This window comes from Zootermopsis nevadensis, unplaced genomic scaffold (assembly GCF_977971745.1).
Source record: "Zootermopsis nevadensis isolate Lab colony 2312 unplaced genomic scaffold, Znev_1.0 Znev_ptg000058l, whole genome shotgun sequence".
In the NCBI taxonomy this organism is placed as follows: Eukaryota; Metazoa; Arthropoda; class Insecta; order Blattodea; family Termopsidae; genus Zootermopsis; species Zootermopsis nevadensis.
In genome coordinates, this window is record NW_028259189.1 from 715,552 (window position 1) to 733,347 (window position 17,796).

General features: G+C 39.3%; 1 protein-coding gene across 3 annotated transcripts; it reads left to right on the forward strand.

Annotated features, from left to right (window-relative positions):
• Window positions 1-6,001: 6,001 nt before the first annotated feature.
• On the forward strand, window positions 6,002-12,662 carry LOC110832070 (eukaryotic translation initiation factor 4 gamma 3-like). 3 transcript variants are annotated; one of them, XM_087339884.1, is made up of 7 exons: window positions 6,002-6,195; window positions 6,941-7,087; window positions 7,608-7,666; window positions 8,372-8,530; window positions 9,125-9,262; window positions 9,746-9,961; window positions 10,548-12,655. In XM_087339884.1, the coding sequence occupies exons 1-7, from the start codon at window positions 6,165-6,167 to the stop codon at window positions 10,614-10,616; spliced, it is 819 nt and encodes a 272-aa protein (XP_087196010.1). In that variant the 5' UTR covers window positions 6,002-6,164; the 3' UTR covers window positions 10,617-12,655. The 3 variants fall into 3 exon arrangements, with proteins under 3 accessions (XP_087196010.1, XP_087196009.1, XP_087196008.1); XM_087339883.1 differs by having other exon boundaries at window positions 8,375-8,530; window positions 9,746-12,662; XM_087339882.1 differs by having other exon boundaries at window positions 9,746-12,661.
• The last annotated feature ends 5,134 nt before the right edge of the window (window positions 12,663-17,796 follow it).

Here is a 17,796-nt window from a genome sequence, read left to right on the forward strand (position 1 = left end):
TTCTCACTGCAGTGCTCGTCCCATTTCTCACTGCAGTCCTCATCCCAGTCGTCACTGCAGTCCTCGTCCCAGTCCTCACTGCAGTCCTCATCCCAGTCCTCACTGCAGTCCTCGTCCCATTTCTCACTGCAGTCCTCGTCCCAGTCCTCGTCCCATTTCTCACTGCAGTCCTCGTCCCATTTCTCACTGCAGTGCTCGTCCCAGTTCTCACTGCAGTCCTCGCCCAGACCCCACTGCAGTGTTTGTACCAGTACTCACTGCAGTCCTCGTCCCATTTCTCACTGCAGTCCTCGCCCAGACCCCACTGCAGTGTTTGTACCAGTCCTCACTGCAGTCCTCGTCCCATTTCTCACTGCAGTCCTCGTTCCAGTTCTCACTGCAGTCCTCGTCCCAGACCCCACTGCAGTGCTCGTCCCATTTCTCACTGCAGTCCTCGTCCCATTTCTCACTGCAGTGCTCGTCCCAGTTCTCACTGCAGTCCTCGCCCAGACCCCACTGCAGTGTTTGTACCAGTACTCACTGCAGTCCTCGCCCAGACCCCACTGCAGTGTTTGTACCAGTCCTCACTGCAGTCCTCGTCCCATTTCTCACTGCAGTCCTCGTTCCAGTTCTCACTGCAGTCCTCGTCCCATTTTTCACTGCAGTCCTCGTTCCAGTTCTCACTGCAGTCCTCGTTCCAGTTCTCACTGCAGTCCTCGTTCCAGTTCTCACTGCAGTCTTCGTCCCATTTCTCACTGCAGTCCTCGTCCCAGTTCTCACTGCAGTCCTCGCCCAGACCCCACTGCAGTGTTTGTACCAGTCCTCACTGCAGTCCTCGTCCCATTTCTCACTGCAGTCCTCGTTCCAGTTCTCACTGCAGTCCTCGTTCCAGTTCTCACTGCAGTCCTCGTTCCAGTTCTCACTGCAGTCCTCGTCCCAGTTCTCACTGCAGTTGGCCAACCAACCAAAAAGCTAACTGAGGGCGGAGGCCTGCGCAAGCGCAAGCATCGTCCCTACCTAGGTGAAACCATTCCTGCGCACAAGGCGCATTGCTGGAAATGGTAAACAGTCTTAATATAAGAAACCGAAATTTTGCTATTGCTAACAGGGTTACGTCGTGGCGGGAGCCTCGACCATTCAAACTGGGATCCGTTGCTGCTGATGGGAGGTCATCCCGTCAGGCAAGTTGTCCAAAGGAATTTGGTTGGTTGGATCTCCGGGGTTTGAACCCAGAGAGGGAGGGGCCGTTTCGGCTGAAGGCCTCTGCGGCATGGGGGGAAGATCACTTCAGCTGATGGCCTCCGTGATCGGGGTGGGGGTGGCGGGCCGTGCCCCTATTAAGTTATACCCTGGCATTCGCCTTACAACTGAGGAAAGCACGAAAAACCTCAGTCAGGGTAGCCGAGTAGTCTAACCACTCGTTGTGCCGACTTGGCCGTCTTTTGGGGACGGCCTCGGCTGGCCTGCTGAACATCGGTCGCCCTCGGTTGCCCTTGGGCGACCTCTGGCAGCCCTCGTTCGACACGAGTCCCACTGGACACAACCAAAAAGCTAACTGAGGGCGGAGGCCTGCGCAAGCGCAAGCATCGTCCCTACCTCTCTCCAGGCTGTGCCGGTGGGGGTCTCGTCCACTCCCAATCCTCGCTCTGTCCAATCTCCAATCCCACCACTGCAGTTGGCGGTTGGCAACTGCTATTTATACCCATACAACGCGTGACGTCACGTATTGCGCAACAGTGAGAAAAGGCGCTCAATTCGGTTCATTCCGGCGTGCATAAGAAATGAAAAATGAACCTTATGGCCTGCCAATCGAGACTGTTGCACGTCTGTGTCACAGGTGTGCTTTACGAATTCCAATCTTTCTCGCGCAGGTTTTCGTATTTTATAAGAACGACTGCGTTTCGTATTTACACATTATTTGTAGTTAAAGAAATTCAAATTTCAATTACTCAAAGTTATAATTTGGTTACATTCCATCCTAAATATACAAAGTCAATAATTAATATTAAATACTTTCTGTGTAAAAGGAAATAAATTTAAAGGTGATGAAAAGAGGCTTGAAGTAAATTTTGTAATTTAATTTGCCCTTGTTTAAAATTATCGTCGTATTTTATTATACTCGTACTTGTTTAATTTTAAAGACGATTTTTGAGGGGCCCGGGCGCTGTTGAACCCATCGCCCCTGCGACAGGGAAAATGTTTCCTTGCTTCGAATCCCGATTATTCATTTTGACCAATGAGAGATCACAGGAAGGTCAGAACTCTGGGGAAAAGTGTCCTGGGTTCGATTTCCTTCAAGGGCGGTTCCTGTAGCTCGGAAACTAAGCGAGACAGAAGAAGGGCGCCAGGATCAGAGTTTTTTGCTTCGAAGAGGAGATTTCGGAAAGGAAGGCCTCGACACTGAGTTCGAGTCCCGACAGGATGGTTTCTGTTCACTGGAACGCAACCGCGATAAAAGAATGACGTCAATGAAAAGTTCTTTAGTTTCGGAGAGGAAATTTCGGGGTCTAAGGTCACAGACACGGATACACAGTCCTCGGTTCGAGTCTCTATTAGGTCGTTGGTTTCCATGATTTTTTATTTTTACCCCCAAGGCTTCCTTCACTGTTTTGAGGTGTTGGCGGACATTAGCCACGAGGGCTGAGATACACGTAGTTTGATGGGTAAATATGAGCTGCCAATACACTATACAAGGGTGCACAAAATGTGTCCAAAATTGGAATGTGCAGTTCAAATTCACACACATGACACCAGCACTGCAGTATTTCCAAAGAAGTCTGTGGGCCAGGTGCTGGTAAGAATGTGAGACTTCAGAAATGTCTGACGCACACACACAAGCTCATAAATATATCAGAAATCAAACAGCTCACAAAACGCATCTGATAAAACTATCTACAAATCTGTGCACGATAACTGTCACAGAAATTAGAAACATCAATACCAAGCTTGTCTTGTTACGTTGATCTGTGTCTTATGCTTCTTGGTTCAAATTTAATATATATATCGGGTGTGCGATTTATCAAATCTTTCACAGCCTTACAAGTGCCTTTTGACCTGACCAACTGGACCATTCCCTTGTACGACATTTAGAAGCACAAGCAACTTGCTTTGGTCTCTGGAGTATCAGCGTGCACATTCTATACCTAAATACTGTTCAAGATTAAACATCCTAATTCTAGGCATAACTTGTACTAATTACACGGCCACAGGAATCTGGGAGTCTAAAATGTCAAATTTCGTAAACTGGGAGTAAAGTAGGTAATAATGCTAATTCACTTTATTGATAGAGCTACCAAAACCGGCTGAACTTCTTTATTGCCCCGAGAGATGGCTCAGCGAGTATGAACCCAGCTCTCCTCGACAATCAACGCTCATAGTACCAAGACTACTCAATAGAGTGCATCCGCTGCCGCACAATAATATTGATTTTAGTTGGACAGATTTCGCCTGCGTGAAAGAACGCTCTATGGAACACAGATTTTAAGATCACGAATGAAATGAGGCAGCGAAATTTATTTTACCCATTACTTTTACGAGCTGCATACGGACTTGTCCCTCTGATCCAGTAACCAAATCAGCCAACATTTCTTCATTAAATCTGGCGTGAACAGAGTGCACTGGAAGCCTTTTTAAAAAGTAATTAGATTTGTGTCAGTCCAGCGGAATTCGGCGTCCTAATTCACAATGTTCTTTATTAAAATTGCCAAAAAATGAGATTCTGGAACGAACTGTGGATTAATATAAGCCACAAAATACAACTATAAAATTGTCAAGTCCAAATTGTAGGCATGTATGAAAAATATAATACCCACCTATCATATTGGCCAACATAGACATATGCTTATTTTGCATGCATCGCGTTAAAGAACAAATGAGCGTAAGAAAAAGTCATTTGTCTTTTATCTTTGATTGCGCTTAGTCCAGCTGAGGTCGTTGCAAATATTCCGTCAAAGTCAGAGGCCACGCCCAACATTTCGGAACAATTTCTCATTCTCACGGCCTGGAATTGTTAGCCCCGCGACGACCCAAAGGTCGGAGAATCACCCCTTGTCGGCTGTCCGCGAATGCTTATTCGAAAACTCCGTATCTGGCGGCCATAATCAATCGTGATCCTGGTTTTGTGTGGACTACGGGGCGAAGTTCCCGCCCTCTCTGCGGCCAGTCTGTTTCTGGGGCTCAGCTAGCCTCGTATCCCCTGACCACCGAGGGTAAAGCAGGCCGAAGCGTGAAGATGACGCTTGAGCACAGGAACAATCATCGCATCAACGAATTATCTGACGCAGAATCGGAGTCAACGCCAGAAAATTCTCTAACTTAACGAAAGTTAAACCACGAAGTACTCAAGACAAAGCTGACAGGTTATCCAAGCGATATTCAGTTCGAATCTCGTACGAGCCAATCCCCACCTTGTCGAAGGCAAATTCCTCAGCAGTTCCTCAAATCCATTCACAATTCATAACAAACTTTGCATCCGCCATTCGAAGCCGCCTGTGAGATTATTGAAATTCTGTGGCACCATAATCTAAAAAAAAATAGATCCAATTCCTGTCCCCTCTTAAAACACGCCCAAAATATCGGCTTCATCCAATCGCAGTAGACTAACATGTTGGCACCGGCTAACCCCAGCTTCCTGGTTCTTCTCAGTTACTTTAAAGCAGGCACAGAATATACTCCCGAATGTAATGACCGCAGAAACCAACATCCTAACAGAGACTCGAACCGAGGACTGTGTATTCGTGTCCGTGACCTTAGACCCCGTAATTTCCTCTCCGAAACGAAAGAATTTTGCCTTGGCGTCGATTTCTTTTCGTGGGTGCTTTCCCGTCAACAGAAACCATCTTTGTCGGGTCTCGAACTCGGTGTCGAGGCCTTCGTTTCCGAAATCTCCTCTTCGAAGCAAAAAACTCTGATCCCTTCTTCTGTCTCGCTTAGTTTCGGAGCCAAAGGAACCGCCCTTGAAGGAAATCGAACTCAGGACACTTCTTCCAGAGTTCTTGCCTTCCTGCGTTCTCTTATTGGTCAAAATGAATAATCGGGATTCGAAGGAAGGAAACATTTAAATATTTAATATTAATAATTGACTTCTTACATTTATGATGGAATGTCAAAAAATTATAACTTTGAGTAATTCAATTTGTATTTCTTGAACTACAAAGAATGTGTAAACATGAAACGCAGGTGCTCATATAAAATACTAACAGCTGCGCGAAAGATTGGAATTTGTACAGCATATCTGCGATGTTCACGTGCAACAATCTCGGCCGGCATGCCATAAGGTTCATTTCTCATTTCTTATGCACGCCAGAATGAACCGTATTGCACTCCCTCTACTGACTGTTGCGTCACAGGTTATGTAGGTATAAATACCAGTCCACACCCCCCACTACTCTACTCAGTGGTTGGTTGGCTCTCCTCAGTGTGAAACGAATGGTGGTGTGAGCAGCTTCTAGAACAAGATAAGTCTCTATATAGTGAAAATCTTTCCTGCAACGTGTTTAATTTGTTATTCAAATCTTGCTGCCTGCGACATGGAGGTCTCCAGCTCTTCACAATGGGTGAGCCTACTTATTATTAATATTATTATTTCGTTATCTTGAGGGATTTTATGTCATTCTTAAGAATTCAAATGCTAGCAGCAACACACGTCCGCCATCATCAACAAAGTTACTTGAATTCCGGCTAAGCTAAACAGCTGATAGGGACCTATGACTGGGTCACTTGTCGCATTCAGACATTGTTAAAGGTTGTTTTCAGTCTTAATTTTTTCTAGAGGAAAGTTATTGTTGAGTGAACAGCTTAATTTCTCAGGATCGTTGTTTTGTATTACAGATTAATCATAAACTGACTTGTATATTGCAATTAAAGCTTTGAAACGTTTCCTAACATGCTAATTTTAAAGGTAAATCATTGATTACAAGGAAGGCCTCGTTATCTGACACAGCCTTAATTTCTCTTTCTATAAGTGAGGTCTTCTTAATATTTTCTGGCAGAAACGAAAATCGATAGCAGTGCAGGACAAACAGCCAAGGCACATGCGATTTGTGTGTGACTGGGACAACAATTTCATAATAAATATTAACCTCATGAAGTTGCAGAGAATTCTTGGACTATAAAATGACTCATTTTTTGTCTGTCCTCAGGTAAACCCTGCTGAAACTGAAGACACGAGGATCACTTGCTTCTTGATGAACAGGATTAGGATGCTGGCAGCAGAGAGTAAGTGTGGTTTAATTCCGTGCATGCAGTAAGTTGTGGAGTACAGTCCGTAAACCTCGTCAGTGTGATGTTTATGTACGTCTTTCTAGATGTCCAGATATGCCCCCCAGACTTCCAGCAACTCTTCATTATTTTAAGTGATTTTGTCAGAAGGAAAACCAAAAAATGTTAAATGCATTGCAATTTTGCTTTTTTAATAGTCATTCTCAGACATTTTAAATTTGCTGGACTTCAAAGAATCGTTTTCTAGTGAATTATGTACGTTTACTTTGCTCTCTGAGAGTTGAGACCAAGATTAATTTTGTGTCCACGTGTACCTTGCGCCTCAGTCACAAGTGACGAGGATGAGGTCTGTCTGATGGTCCCCCAGGGTAGACACCCATCCCTCTTTCGGGAAGACTCGATGAGTGCCAGGCTGTTTAACGACGTCTTCGTTAAGAAGAATGTTTTCCGGTGACCAGCATGCAAATCCCAGTTTTAAACACTGCAAATAGCAATCAGTAATGCATTGCGTAAGAGACACTGGTTTTTCCAACTGGAAGTGACTCCTAAACTGAATTTGGAATTTGATCACGGGCAAGAAAAATGCAATTTCAAAATTACAAACTCTTATTACAGTTCATTTTTTTTAACTAAACTAACTCTTTTCTTTACGTAGTAATACTTAACTCCTGAAGCTGTTTCTTGAAATAACGTCACATGAGGAATTTAACAGACCATTTGATGCAGTCGTGAATTGTTACAGACACGGAACTCAAAAACCAAATCTTGTTTGAGCGCCGGCAAGGGGAGAAACACAAAGTCAGTCTCCGAGCCGTCAGAGAGGAGAAGGAGAAACTGAGGAAGGAAAGAAATCTGCAGGCTGAGCAGATCAAGGAGCTGCAAGCAGAAAGTATGTTTGCTCTCATTCTATTTAAGTACTAAGTCAAAGATTACAGGCTGCAAATTGCCTCAGTATGAAATTCTGTTCATTACCATGTTCCTGCATGTCTCATGAGATATCGAGATATTCTCCTAGGCATTTTGTTATAGTTACCTTCGCCCTGAGTTGCAGACTAATTTATGTACCCAAAGAAGAAGAGAGTTTGCTCTCATATTTTGACCTCGAGCCTTAGGAGGTGAAAGGCATTAAAGTTTGAAATTATCCATTTCACAAAACATTTCGGTTGCAATCTCTGACCTGAAGAAGGCAACTCCATTGTTAGTCGAAATGTGGGATAATTTTCAACATTATCAGCTGCCACTCTTTACACCTAAGGCTGCATGAGACATGGGTTTCTGGTCTTCGGAAAACCCTCTCGTCTTTTTCCATCTTTACATTCGTAACAGTTTCGAAAGACAAACTTTCTTGTTTGTTAACATATAGTCAAAAGAGGAATTTTACTATCTAAAATAATTATCGATTGTTACAGACTTTGCTGCAACACAGCTAATTGAGAAGCTGAAGGCAATGAAGGATGACAAAAATCAGGTACGTTTAAACTTTCTGTTGCATTGTGGGGCATGGCTCTGAGTTATTCTGTGCATTAATGAACGATTCCTTGAAATCGTAAATACTAAACAGTAACTGAAAATTGTCAGATATTGGAAAAATGAAGAGGTAAGTGCTTTCTAAGGCGTGTAAATAAAAGTGAGAAGTCAAATCCATTTCGGACTGAATTATTTGTTGAAGAGGAGGAGAAGGATTTCATCTGTAGCTGTCAGAGTGTAGTTTGTAGGACGAAGTATAGCTTAAGGCAGTTACTCGGTGACTCGCGATGTCGATGGGGTCGGACACAAGTATTCCCTGTCAAAAGAGAGGGTACCCAAGGCTTTTACGGATGAAATAGCATAATTTGGGTGTATCATCTTTCACTGATGATGCAGTTGTGAACATATAAACTGTGATAGAAAATAATAAAGTGAACAGTTCTACGTCAACTGCAGCAGAAGAAATGTTGTATTTTTTGTGAGAGGTGATGAACACAACACCTGGAGCCTAATTTCAGTCATGTACTGTTTAGGGCTTTATACATACAGGTCTCTTATTATCTGAGCTGTAGGAAGCATCGAGTAATGTATTAAATGCATGATTAAAGCCAGAAAATGGAAAAATTGTACGTAATACTGTGATCAAAACAACATTTAAGAGTGAACACTTTTGGTTAATGTTGTGTTGCTTTGGTGTCATTCACAGCAGCCTGCAGCAAGGCCAGCCACTGAAACTACAAACACCATGAGCACCAGGCCGGTCATTGAAATTAAACTCAATGAGGTGAAACTGGCGAGATGTGAAAACGCCTGGCGACCTGGGCGAAGGAAGCCGGCGACCAACGAGCAGGCTGCCCAGACTCAGGTATGTTCCTGGCATTCATTTAAGGACAGGATCCTGGAAACAGTCAATAATGCTGTATCTGCCCCAATGCAAGATGGCTGAAAGGAACAGTCCTGCTCTAAGTCTACTCTAACTAACTAGGTGGCTTATTGAAACTGAAGGTTCATCACCAAATTAAGGAACAGGCAAAATTGTAGGTCTATATTTCAATCTTGATGCTCTTAAAGATCAGACATTTCGATCTGAGAAGCTGCAAGCATTTCCGGAATTCGTCTCCTCCTAATTTCCTCATCACTTCTTATTGGAACTTTGCCACACTAAAAAATAAACTTCCTTTTTGCTTACTCTTTGATTTTAGAAGCAATGTTTACCTTTCCAAGTGTTTAATTGCATATAATGAGTATGCATTGTAATTATATTTCTCAATAGACATTGGCTTCTCATGACAACAGACTTCTTCTTCGGTGTAGACAAAACGCGGCTGGACGGCGCATGCAGAGCAACTGGCTCTAGGTTTTAATCATCTCTAAGAAGGCTTTAAGGAAGTAAAACATGTTTCACTTTATTTCTGTGTTTGCGTTCTGTCAGATGATGAGAGGGAACTTGATGTTGCAGGAGCTGTTAAAGAAGGCTCGCAGTTTGCTCAACAAACTCACGCCTGACAAGTTTGACAAACTTGTTTCCCAGGTCCAGGCTCTGCCAATTGACAGCAGCGATCGCCTGAAGGGCGTCATCGACCTCATATTTGAAAAGGTGAGGCACCGGTCTTTAGCAGCTGATACATTCAGACAGAGACGTCATATTGATAGAAATTCCCTTCTTTTGTAACTTTGCAGCTCAATTTCTTAAATATTGAAGTTATCCTCAGTGTAGTATTGGAGACGCTAGGGGCAAGTGAAAATTATAATTGTTACTGTTCACTATGATAATAATCTTAAAAAGCAGTAAGCTGATTGTTCTCTCTTTAAATTCACCTCCAAGCTTAGAATTTATCTGCTCTCATCTAAAAATGTTTATCTTATGCAAGAAAATTAAGGCTGTCATGAAATGTGTCTTGCATCTGACTGAGATTTTGAGTTTCTCAGGTTTAAGGGATTAAGATTTACTTTTGTTGAAGCTTCATTTAGGTGGCCATCATTTCATAAATTTAGTTTATGTAACGTATGCTCAACAGAGTTGTTTTTCATAAATATAACATGAGAGCAAAGTGATAATGTTGTGTGTTTTTATGTGCAGGCTGTTGATGAACCAAAGTTCACAGAGATTTATGCACGAATGTGCAAGGTTCTCTCCAGCATGAAAGTTCCGGCAGAGCGTGGGAACAATGGCGAACCAGAGGTCACCTTCAGGAAGTTGCTGCTAGGTCGATGCCGGGCAGAATTTGAAAAGAATCCTGAAGCAGAAATAAATCGAGAAGCCAGACAGAAAGAGATTGAGGAAACAGCAGACCCAGTAAGTGCTTCTCTAATGTCTTTGTCTACGGTCATATGTTACTACGCTTCTGTCCACAGATTGGGAATAGCTCCGTCTGCTTGATCGAATGGAATAGATGTCTCCTCCCTTTTTGCTTGAAGATGAATATCTATCATTTGAAAAATTATTATTCAATATGTTGTTCAGGTTTTAAGACTTCTTGAAAGACAAGAAAGAGACATAATTGATAAAGACTGAATGTAGAATGCACATAAACTTAATTTAAATTATTATGATATAAATGGTACCTCAAGATGAAAAAACATTTTCCTAACTTCTTAGGTTAGTTTAACTTCCTATAATGAGCACTTAATGTACTCATTTTTTTTCCAAATGTTGTAAACTCTCATAATAATGGACTCCTGCTGCACTTGACATTTCTCATTAGCTCATGACGTTTTTTGGGGGCGTAAAGGCAGGGGGCTTCTTGACCGGCTGAGTATCGTGGACACAAACTTTAAAATGCAAACTTACATATGTTGAAAGCTGTGCATTAAAGAAGGGCTCTTACAAGATACCATCAAAAAAGGCGATTTCTAATCTTTTCTACTTATTTTTTCTGCAGGCAAAGAAAACCGAACTACAGCAGGAACTGCGAAGGATACGAATGAAATCAATAGGAAACATCAGGTAACTTACATTTTTCTTTGTGATTTTGAAGCTCTACATTTGATTCATCAGTGACTCTGAAAGTAGTGAACTTAAGAGTTGTGAATTAGGACAAGACACTGAGAGGAAATTTGAAATGTTAATGGGTTCTTGCCCTCCAGTATGCAAGTGTTCCACAAAATCCAGGACTAATTTCTAAATGTGCTTCATAATGCTGCTGCTTACATGATCACACACTATCATAAAGTCTCCACTTCCTCGGTATTTCTTCTTCTTGGTATTTGCATCGTGAAATGGCACTGATGGCTTACCTCCATACAGAATCAAATGCAAATTACATAAAAATAATTATTTAATTTGAAATTTTCAATATTCTGTCTCAGCTGTTTTATATTTATAAACAGATACAGATTTTTACAGGACCACGTACAGAAATATTATATTTCACCTCAAAAATATATATCACACACAAGACACTGATTAAATTCCATCTATTTAAACAAAAGTTCTCATTATTTTAAGGCACAAATCTTTCTGTACCTTGTAGAGGCAAAGAACCTCGTTTCTCTTCTGTTCTTTGGACTTTTACTATTGTCTTAACTCAACCCAAGTGACATATTCTTCACTATGTTACAGGTTTATTGGCGAGCTGCATAAAGCAGATATGCTCGCCACAAGCACCATGCAGCATTGCATTAAACGTCTCCTTACCAAAGAAGACGAACATTCCTTGGAGTGCCTCTGCACTCTTCTGATGACGGTCGGCAAGGATTTGGAGAGCAAGAGCCAAGTATGTTTGTTTTCATTTTGGAATACTTTTAGTTTTAATTTGCAGTTCTCCTACCGTGTAATTTATTGCCTTCCTTTGGGCTCTATGATGACCACAGGTTTATACGGAAAGTACAATGCAAAAAGCAGTAAGTGTGTCCCTTTGATCTCACTGACTTTCTGGCTTCCATTTTGTAACATGTTATACATTCTTTGCACAAAATCATAGCGAGAAGGCATTATGGGCTGGTCGCACCTTCTCGTCCATCTGTCTTTCCAGTCCATTCAATTCGAGAACCAATGGACAGACTAGGATGAAATTTGATATGGAGTTTGTGGTATTCTGCACGACCTCGCATAATCCTATTTTGAATATCCTCCTAGGTAGAAAGTCAGGTGCTGCAATCTGGTGGCCAAATTGGGAACTGTCACAGAAGGTGGATTCGATGCTTGAAAGTGCACATTGTAAAGAACGCGTGAGGATGTTGCATCTATTCTGATATGAAATACCTTTCTGAGCTCGCTGACAATATTCTGAATAGTGTTTCTGTGTGATAAATGATCACCGTGACATGTTCTTCTGAAATTCTTCATACTCTTCTACACTCTAACATGTTTCATATAAAGACGCCTCATGCCGTGACTTCAACGGGAATCTTGCTCAGTATTTTGTTACACTTTTACGTTTCCTCTCATCACCTCTGCTGAATCATGTCAGAATTCACTCAGTCCTGACAGGACAAAGCAGGAATCTGATCGAAGGGTCATGTCTAGGCTCAGCCACCAAAAATCTCGGTTTATGCCTTAGTTTAGATGAGACACATACTTACGTTTTGTTCGAGACAGCAACCTTCAGCTCTCAATTTAAATTTACACGCGCCTTCCCACACAGCAAGTTCTATGTGAACTACATGAGTAGTGGCAGAATTTTCTAGTTTTATGTGTAGGCTTATAAGCGTAAGAAGTTAATTATGCCCATGAAATGTGACTTTAAATTTTTGTTTTCTTGCAGGATCTGTCTGAGTTCCTTCATACAATGAAGGAACTAACAAATAAGAAGGCGATGCTCTCTAGCAGAATAAAGTTTAAGATCGACTACGTCATCGACCTGAAGCAAAGCAACTGGGCTCCAAGGAATGGACGTTAGATGAGATTTTTTAAATAAATAAATTATTTAGTTTTTTTGTTAAATACTTCAGTATTTAAATAGTAAAATAGTTTAGTTCTTTGTAAAATAGTTCAATTGTTTATTTTTTGTTAAATAGTTTAGTATTTAAATAGTTAGACTGTTCATTTTTTTTTGTTAAATATCTGAATTGTTCACATTTGTTAAATAAATAAATAATTTAGTTTTTTTGTTAAATACTTCAGTATTTAAATAGTGAAATAGTTTAGTTCTTTGTAAAATAGTTCAATTGTTTATTTTTTGTTAAATAGTTAAATTATTTAATGTTTTCTGAATTGTTTCTAATTAATATATTTAAGAATATTAAATAAAAAACATGTTCATAAACTTTCCTGTTATTATTTTAGCAAAGTAATATTTCAACGAACTTGTCGCCCTCATTGCACTAGTGGTTAATGTCGTCGCCACTGGACCCAAGGTACGCGAGTTCAAACACTGCTGAGGTTGATGGAATTTTAAGGGGTGATAAAAATCCATAGAACAACTTCCTTCGGAAGGGAACTAAAGCCGGCGGTCCCATGCCGTAGATTTATGGCACAAAAAACAATGAACGAGATGTTTCCTAAGCAAAACTCCCTGGCCATTTCTCACACAAGTCTCTCCTGATTCCTATTAGATGGCTATAGCAGACAAAGATAAGGATTGAGTAGAAATTGTGCAGAGGCAGTGGGCTGGTCGCTCACTACTGACAAATGCACACTTCGAAAAGACCAGGAAGACAGAATATCCTATCTGCATTACTATCGAAGAAGCAGTGCAGATATATAAAACTATACACGGACTGAAAGATGACTCTACCGAGTACGAAGCACCATTAAACAAGAAGGAATGGTCTCATCCAGCGGAAAGAATAACTCTTGATGAAGTGAAAGACTTCAATAAATACACTGTGGAAATCTATATAGATGGAAGTAAACACCAGGAAAGGTGAGCGCTGCCGCTGTTATCTTCAAAAATGGAGAACTAATTCATAGCTTAAAAACCAAGTTACCCGATCATTGCTCAAACAATCAAGCTGAGCAGATCGGAATTCTAGAGGCCTTGGATGCAGTAACAACTTTAAGGGAAATCAGCATTGAGGAAAGAATAGTAGCGGTGTACACAGATAGTCCAGTTTCTCTCGATCTACTAAAACACAACTTCAAACATGGCTTTGTAATATCTGAGATAAGAAATAGATTAAGGAATCTCAAAGATCAAAATTGGACTATTCATTTTGGGTGGATCAAAGCACACATCGGAATTTTCGGTAATGAAAAAGCAGACAGATTAGCGAAGGCAGCAGCAGAAGATGGTGGAAATGTAGTATATGCAAAGAAGCCTAAAAGTACAATTATTAAAGAAACAAAGGAAGAAGGGATTATAAAATGGCAAAATGAGTGGAGCGCCACCAATAAAGGAGCAGCATGCAAGAAATTATTCCCGTCAGTGTGACAAAGAATGAAGCTAAATATTGAAATAAGTCCTGAACTGGCAGCAATGACGACTGGACATGGCAAAAACAAATCATATCTACACAGGTTTGGAATCATTGACGACCCAACATGCTCATGCCTGAAAGCAGCACAAACAGTGGATCACCTCATCTATGACTGCGATAAACTACAACAACCAAGGCGGAACTTAATAGATGCAATAGTCAGGAATGGTGGCACATGGCCAGTGTTGCATGAAGAAATTGTTCAGAAATGTTTAGGTCATTTTAATAAATTCATTAAATCCATTGATTATAATGCAGTTTTGCATAGGAACATAGGTGCAAACGGTGGCAATGGATCATGATATTAGAGTTGTATACTCTGTTAACGTGCTATATATTAATGCATGTAATATTGCAATCTTGTAATGGGGCATGCTGAATAAATGTAAATAAAAAAAGACAGAATACTTTAACTTGGTATCGCAAATACACGAGTGTGTGTACTGAAACATTTAGCAATAATATTCTGGTGTGGGGGAACATTTTTTATTTCAACATTCTCAAGATAACAGATGATCGCTGCTACTTGCACTACATGACTGAAACTCTGAATACATGCTCTTGTTGGAGATCCAAAACAACCCAAAAGGCTCAAAATTTTAATCACTTTTCGCTTATGTAAGACATGTTTAATTTGGACCACAGTTTAACAACGCACTCTTCTGCATTTGTCTTATTACCAGTTATCTTTGGTTCTATGTAGGATTTGAGGTTGTGATGATGCAAGCAATTTTTACTTTTTATTTTATTATACAGGTACGAAAACCTAGCTCTGTTCTGCTAACTTCTCACTGGAGTCCGCTTGCATGTTTACAAATATAAACAATTAGTCCTAATTAATGACCGTAATAAAATAATGATTATCTGGCTTGCCACTTTGAATCACAAGATCTAAACTCACAACACTAATAAATATTTCACTTACGCTTACAGTATCATCATGGTACTACAGACTAATTATTCCATGCTGACATCAAAGACACAAGTTATTTGAATACGCAAAATCAAATTAACTCGCACTGTCACTGCATAATTCACCTCATTTAAAAGGCTCGTCCAATGTTAGATAGAGGTCTCTTTAACGTGTTTTATTCACGGCACTCCCAGTATCGAAGAACATATACTCATAGCTGAGTAGGTAACACACACAAAGCACGTTAACTTTGTTAATTGAAGTATCATTACGCAACTCTCTAACACATAAACGGAACAGACCTAGTGACACCTACAAACACAATCTGCTTTAAAAATAAACAATTCGGAGTTCTACAGTGTAAACAGCTTTTTGGTAGCCAAACCTGTACAAAAAAATTAAATATATTTTTTACATATAATTGTAATTAACTTATATAGAATATCTTCTTACTTTCATAAACATTTTTCCTAAATAATACTTAGCAGTGATACAGATTACAGAATCTTACTGTCAGAACTTCTATTAAGAATAGTCTTTCTGATATTCCTTATTTAATTTAGTACAATTTCGCTTATGCTTGTGTTTCAATAGTAACTATTAACAAATGGCCAATTTTCATTAAAATCATTCTACATGTACTTCTAAACTTCTGAAGTTGGATTAGTACCTACATCTTTGAATGTACTCTCCTGAAATTTTATATGATAATATGTTTTATAAAAAACATAAAACCTATGAAGCTTGTTTTTGTACAAAATATAAAACAAACAAAAATGGCCACTGTGCAAAATCAGTATTTACTAATTTGTTCAGTGCCAGTAACTAATTAATTATTGTAGCCAAAATTGTGCAAGTCGGGATGGAGTCATAAATGCAACAAGTTTTGTATAAAATTTGTACTGCAGTGTTATGCAGAAAATACTAAAATTGTACAAATATCAGTCTATAAATTCAGCTGGCTTCTCTAGACAAACATAAGGAACATATATAAGTATTACAAGTTTAAATTATAGCTACATCATTGTTATTGGCTGCAGTCATGTTTCAGTCATTTTTCCTCATTTCTTACTGTAATTTATTTAAGAGACTGCATAATAACTGTGTCTTTCTAGATTTTCCCATATAACTATTCTATCCAAAGATTAACAAGGATACATGACATATGAGAAAGAAAACTTACATTTAGAAGAGCATTGTCCAAGAAATAGAAGTGTGTGATAAAGCCTTCTTTGGACTCAGAAATTAATTGGTAGAGAAAAGATATGTACCAAATTATAAGATGTAGAATACATTCTGCTATCACATTAAAAATGTCAGTATTCTGGGGATGTACACAGTGCAAAACAGAAGAATACTCACCACATTACCAAATTTTGTGCCTCTATATGTAACACATTTGAAACCTGTATAAATGATAATGCACTCAAAGTCTCCTGTTACTGACATCAGAGGACTGTGGTCTTACATAAATTGCTGTAATCACCCTCCCACTACCTAAATACTAATCATCAGATACAATGTAGTTTAATAAAACTGAACTAACAGTGTGTGATACAATAGAACAAATTTAAGCTTCAAAATAACTACATGGACCAATTCAGAAAATTAAAAGACAATGTTATTTCCTTAGCAACTGTCATCAAAAGTGATTTCAGATGTCAGTGTGGAGGCAGTAAATGAGACAATAATGACATTAAAGTCAGTTTAAATGATGCTATAGTGAGAAAGGTTTAATTTAACAGAGTAAATATCCAAAAGTAGGCCTGTATCTCTTCAATCACTCCTAAGTAAAATAAATATTACTTTTTTAATATAAATAGTTGATAATTAATTATAGGGTTTACACAAAACACGAGCCAATAAGCACTTAATATTGGTATCTGAGTAACTCTGAAGTAAATATAGTAAATTTTTCCTAGTTTAAAAACTTACCAGATGATTGCAAAACTTTGTAGTTTTCTAGGAGATTGTAATTACGTTTTTTATCATATTCTGACATGTCATTCCACTCATTTAATGAGAAAAGGCTTGACAGTTCACTATAGTTATTCTCATCCATTATGAACTAAATTCTTATTTCACTTAATATAAGAAATACATCATCACCATTTTCATAATTAAATAAAATGATTCCGTTTATTCAAACATGGCTGTATGCCAACACTTCACACGTGTCATAAATTATATTAACATTTAAATTAAACCTGTTCACACGCGTTTATTAACAAAGGGAAAAATGAACACCTATCCACATATATTATAGAAAAGGGAAGAAAGAAAACTTGTAACACAATTACAATTAAACTGAAACTATTATTTTCTAACACTCTAAAATTGGTTCCAAATTCTATTGAAAAAACTAAATATTCATTCTGCACCAATAAGAACTTATATTACGTAAACGAAGAATTAAACTAAATAAATAAATAAATTGGAGGGAAAAATAGACACAGTAACCAGAACTTATGTGATGTAATAGTTAATCAAACAAATTAAAATTAATTCGCAGATACCCTTCACTGAACACTATGCAATCACATATTCTAATTCCATAGTTACATTAAAGAACTATGCACAGTGGTAAAGATGCTAATGCACAAAATCTTGAGTGATGCTATTACTGTTTTCGGCCGAATTGGCGGCTGGAGCTTGCACCAATCACAAGTACTCTTCCTTGGCAGGAAGTAATGGAGGGAGGTGAGGAAACAGAGCACAGTGGTGCAAGATGTGGCATTGGTTTCCGCTTAATGGTTATAACACTACTCAAAGTACACGTAAGAACTGGCAACAATGAACGATATAATATTATAAAATAAAATCTCCTTTAAAGTACTAAATGTATTTACCAATGTCGA

Coding starts and splice junctions, on each gene's coding strand:
- LOC110832070 (XM_087339882.1), top strand. CDS start 6,165: ATGAACAGGATTAGGATGCTGGCAGCAGAGA. Junction 7,667..8,371: donor TGAAGGATGACAAAAATCAG/GTACGTTTAAAC, acceptor TGTCATTCACAG/CAGCCTGCAGCAAGGCCAGC. Junction 9,263..9,745: donor TCGACCTCATATTTGAAAAG/GTGAGGCACCGG, acceptor TTTTATGTGCAG/GCTGTTGATGAACCAAAGTT.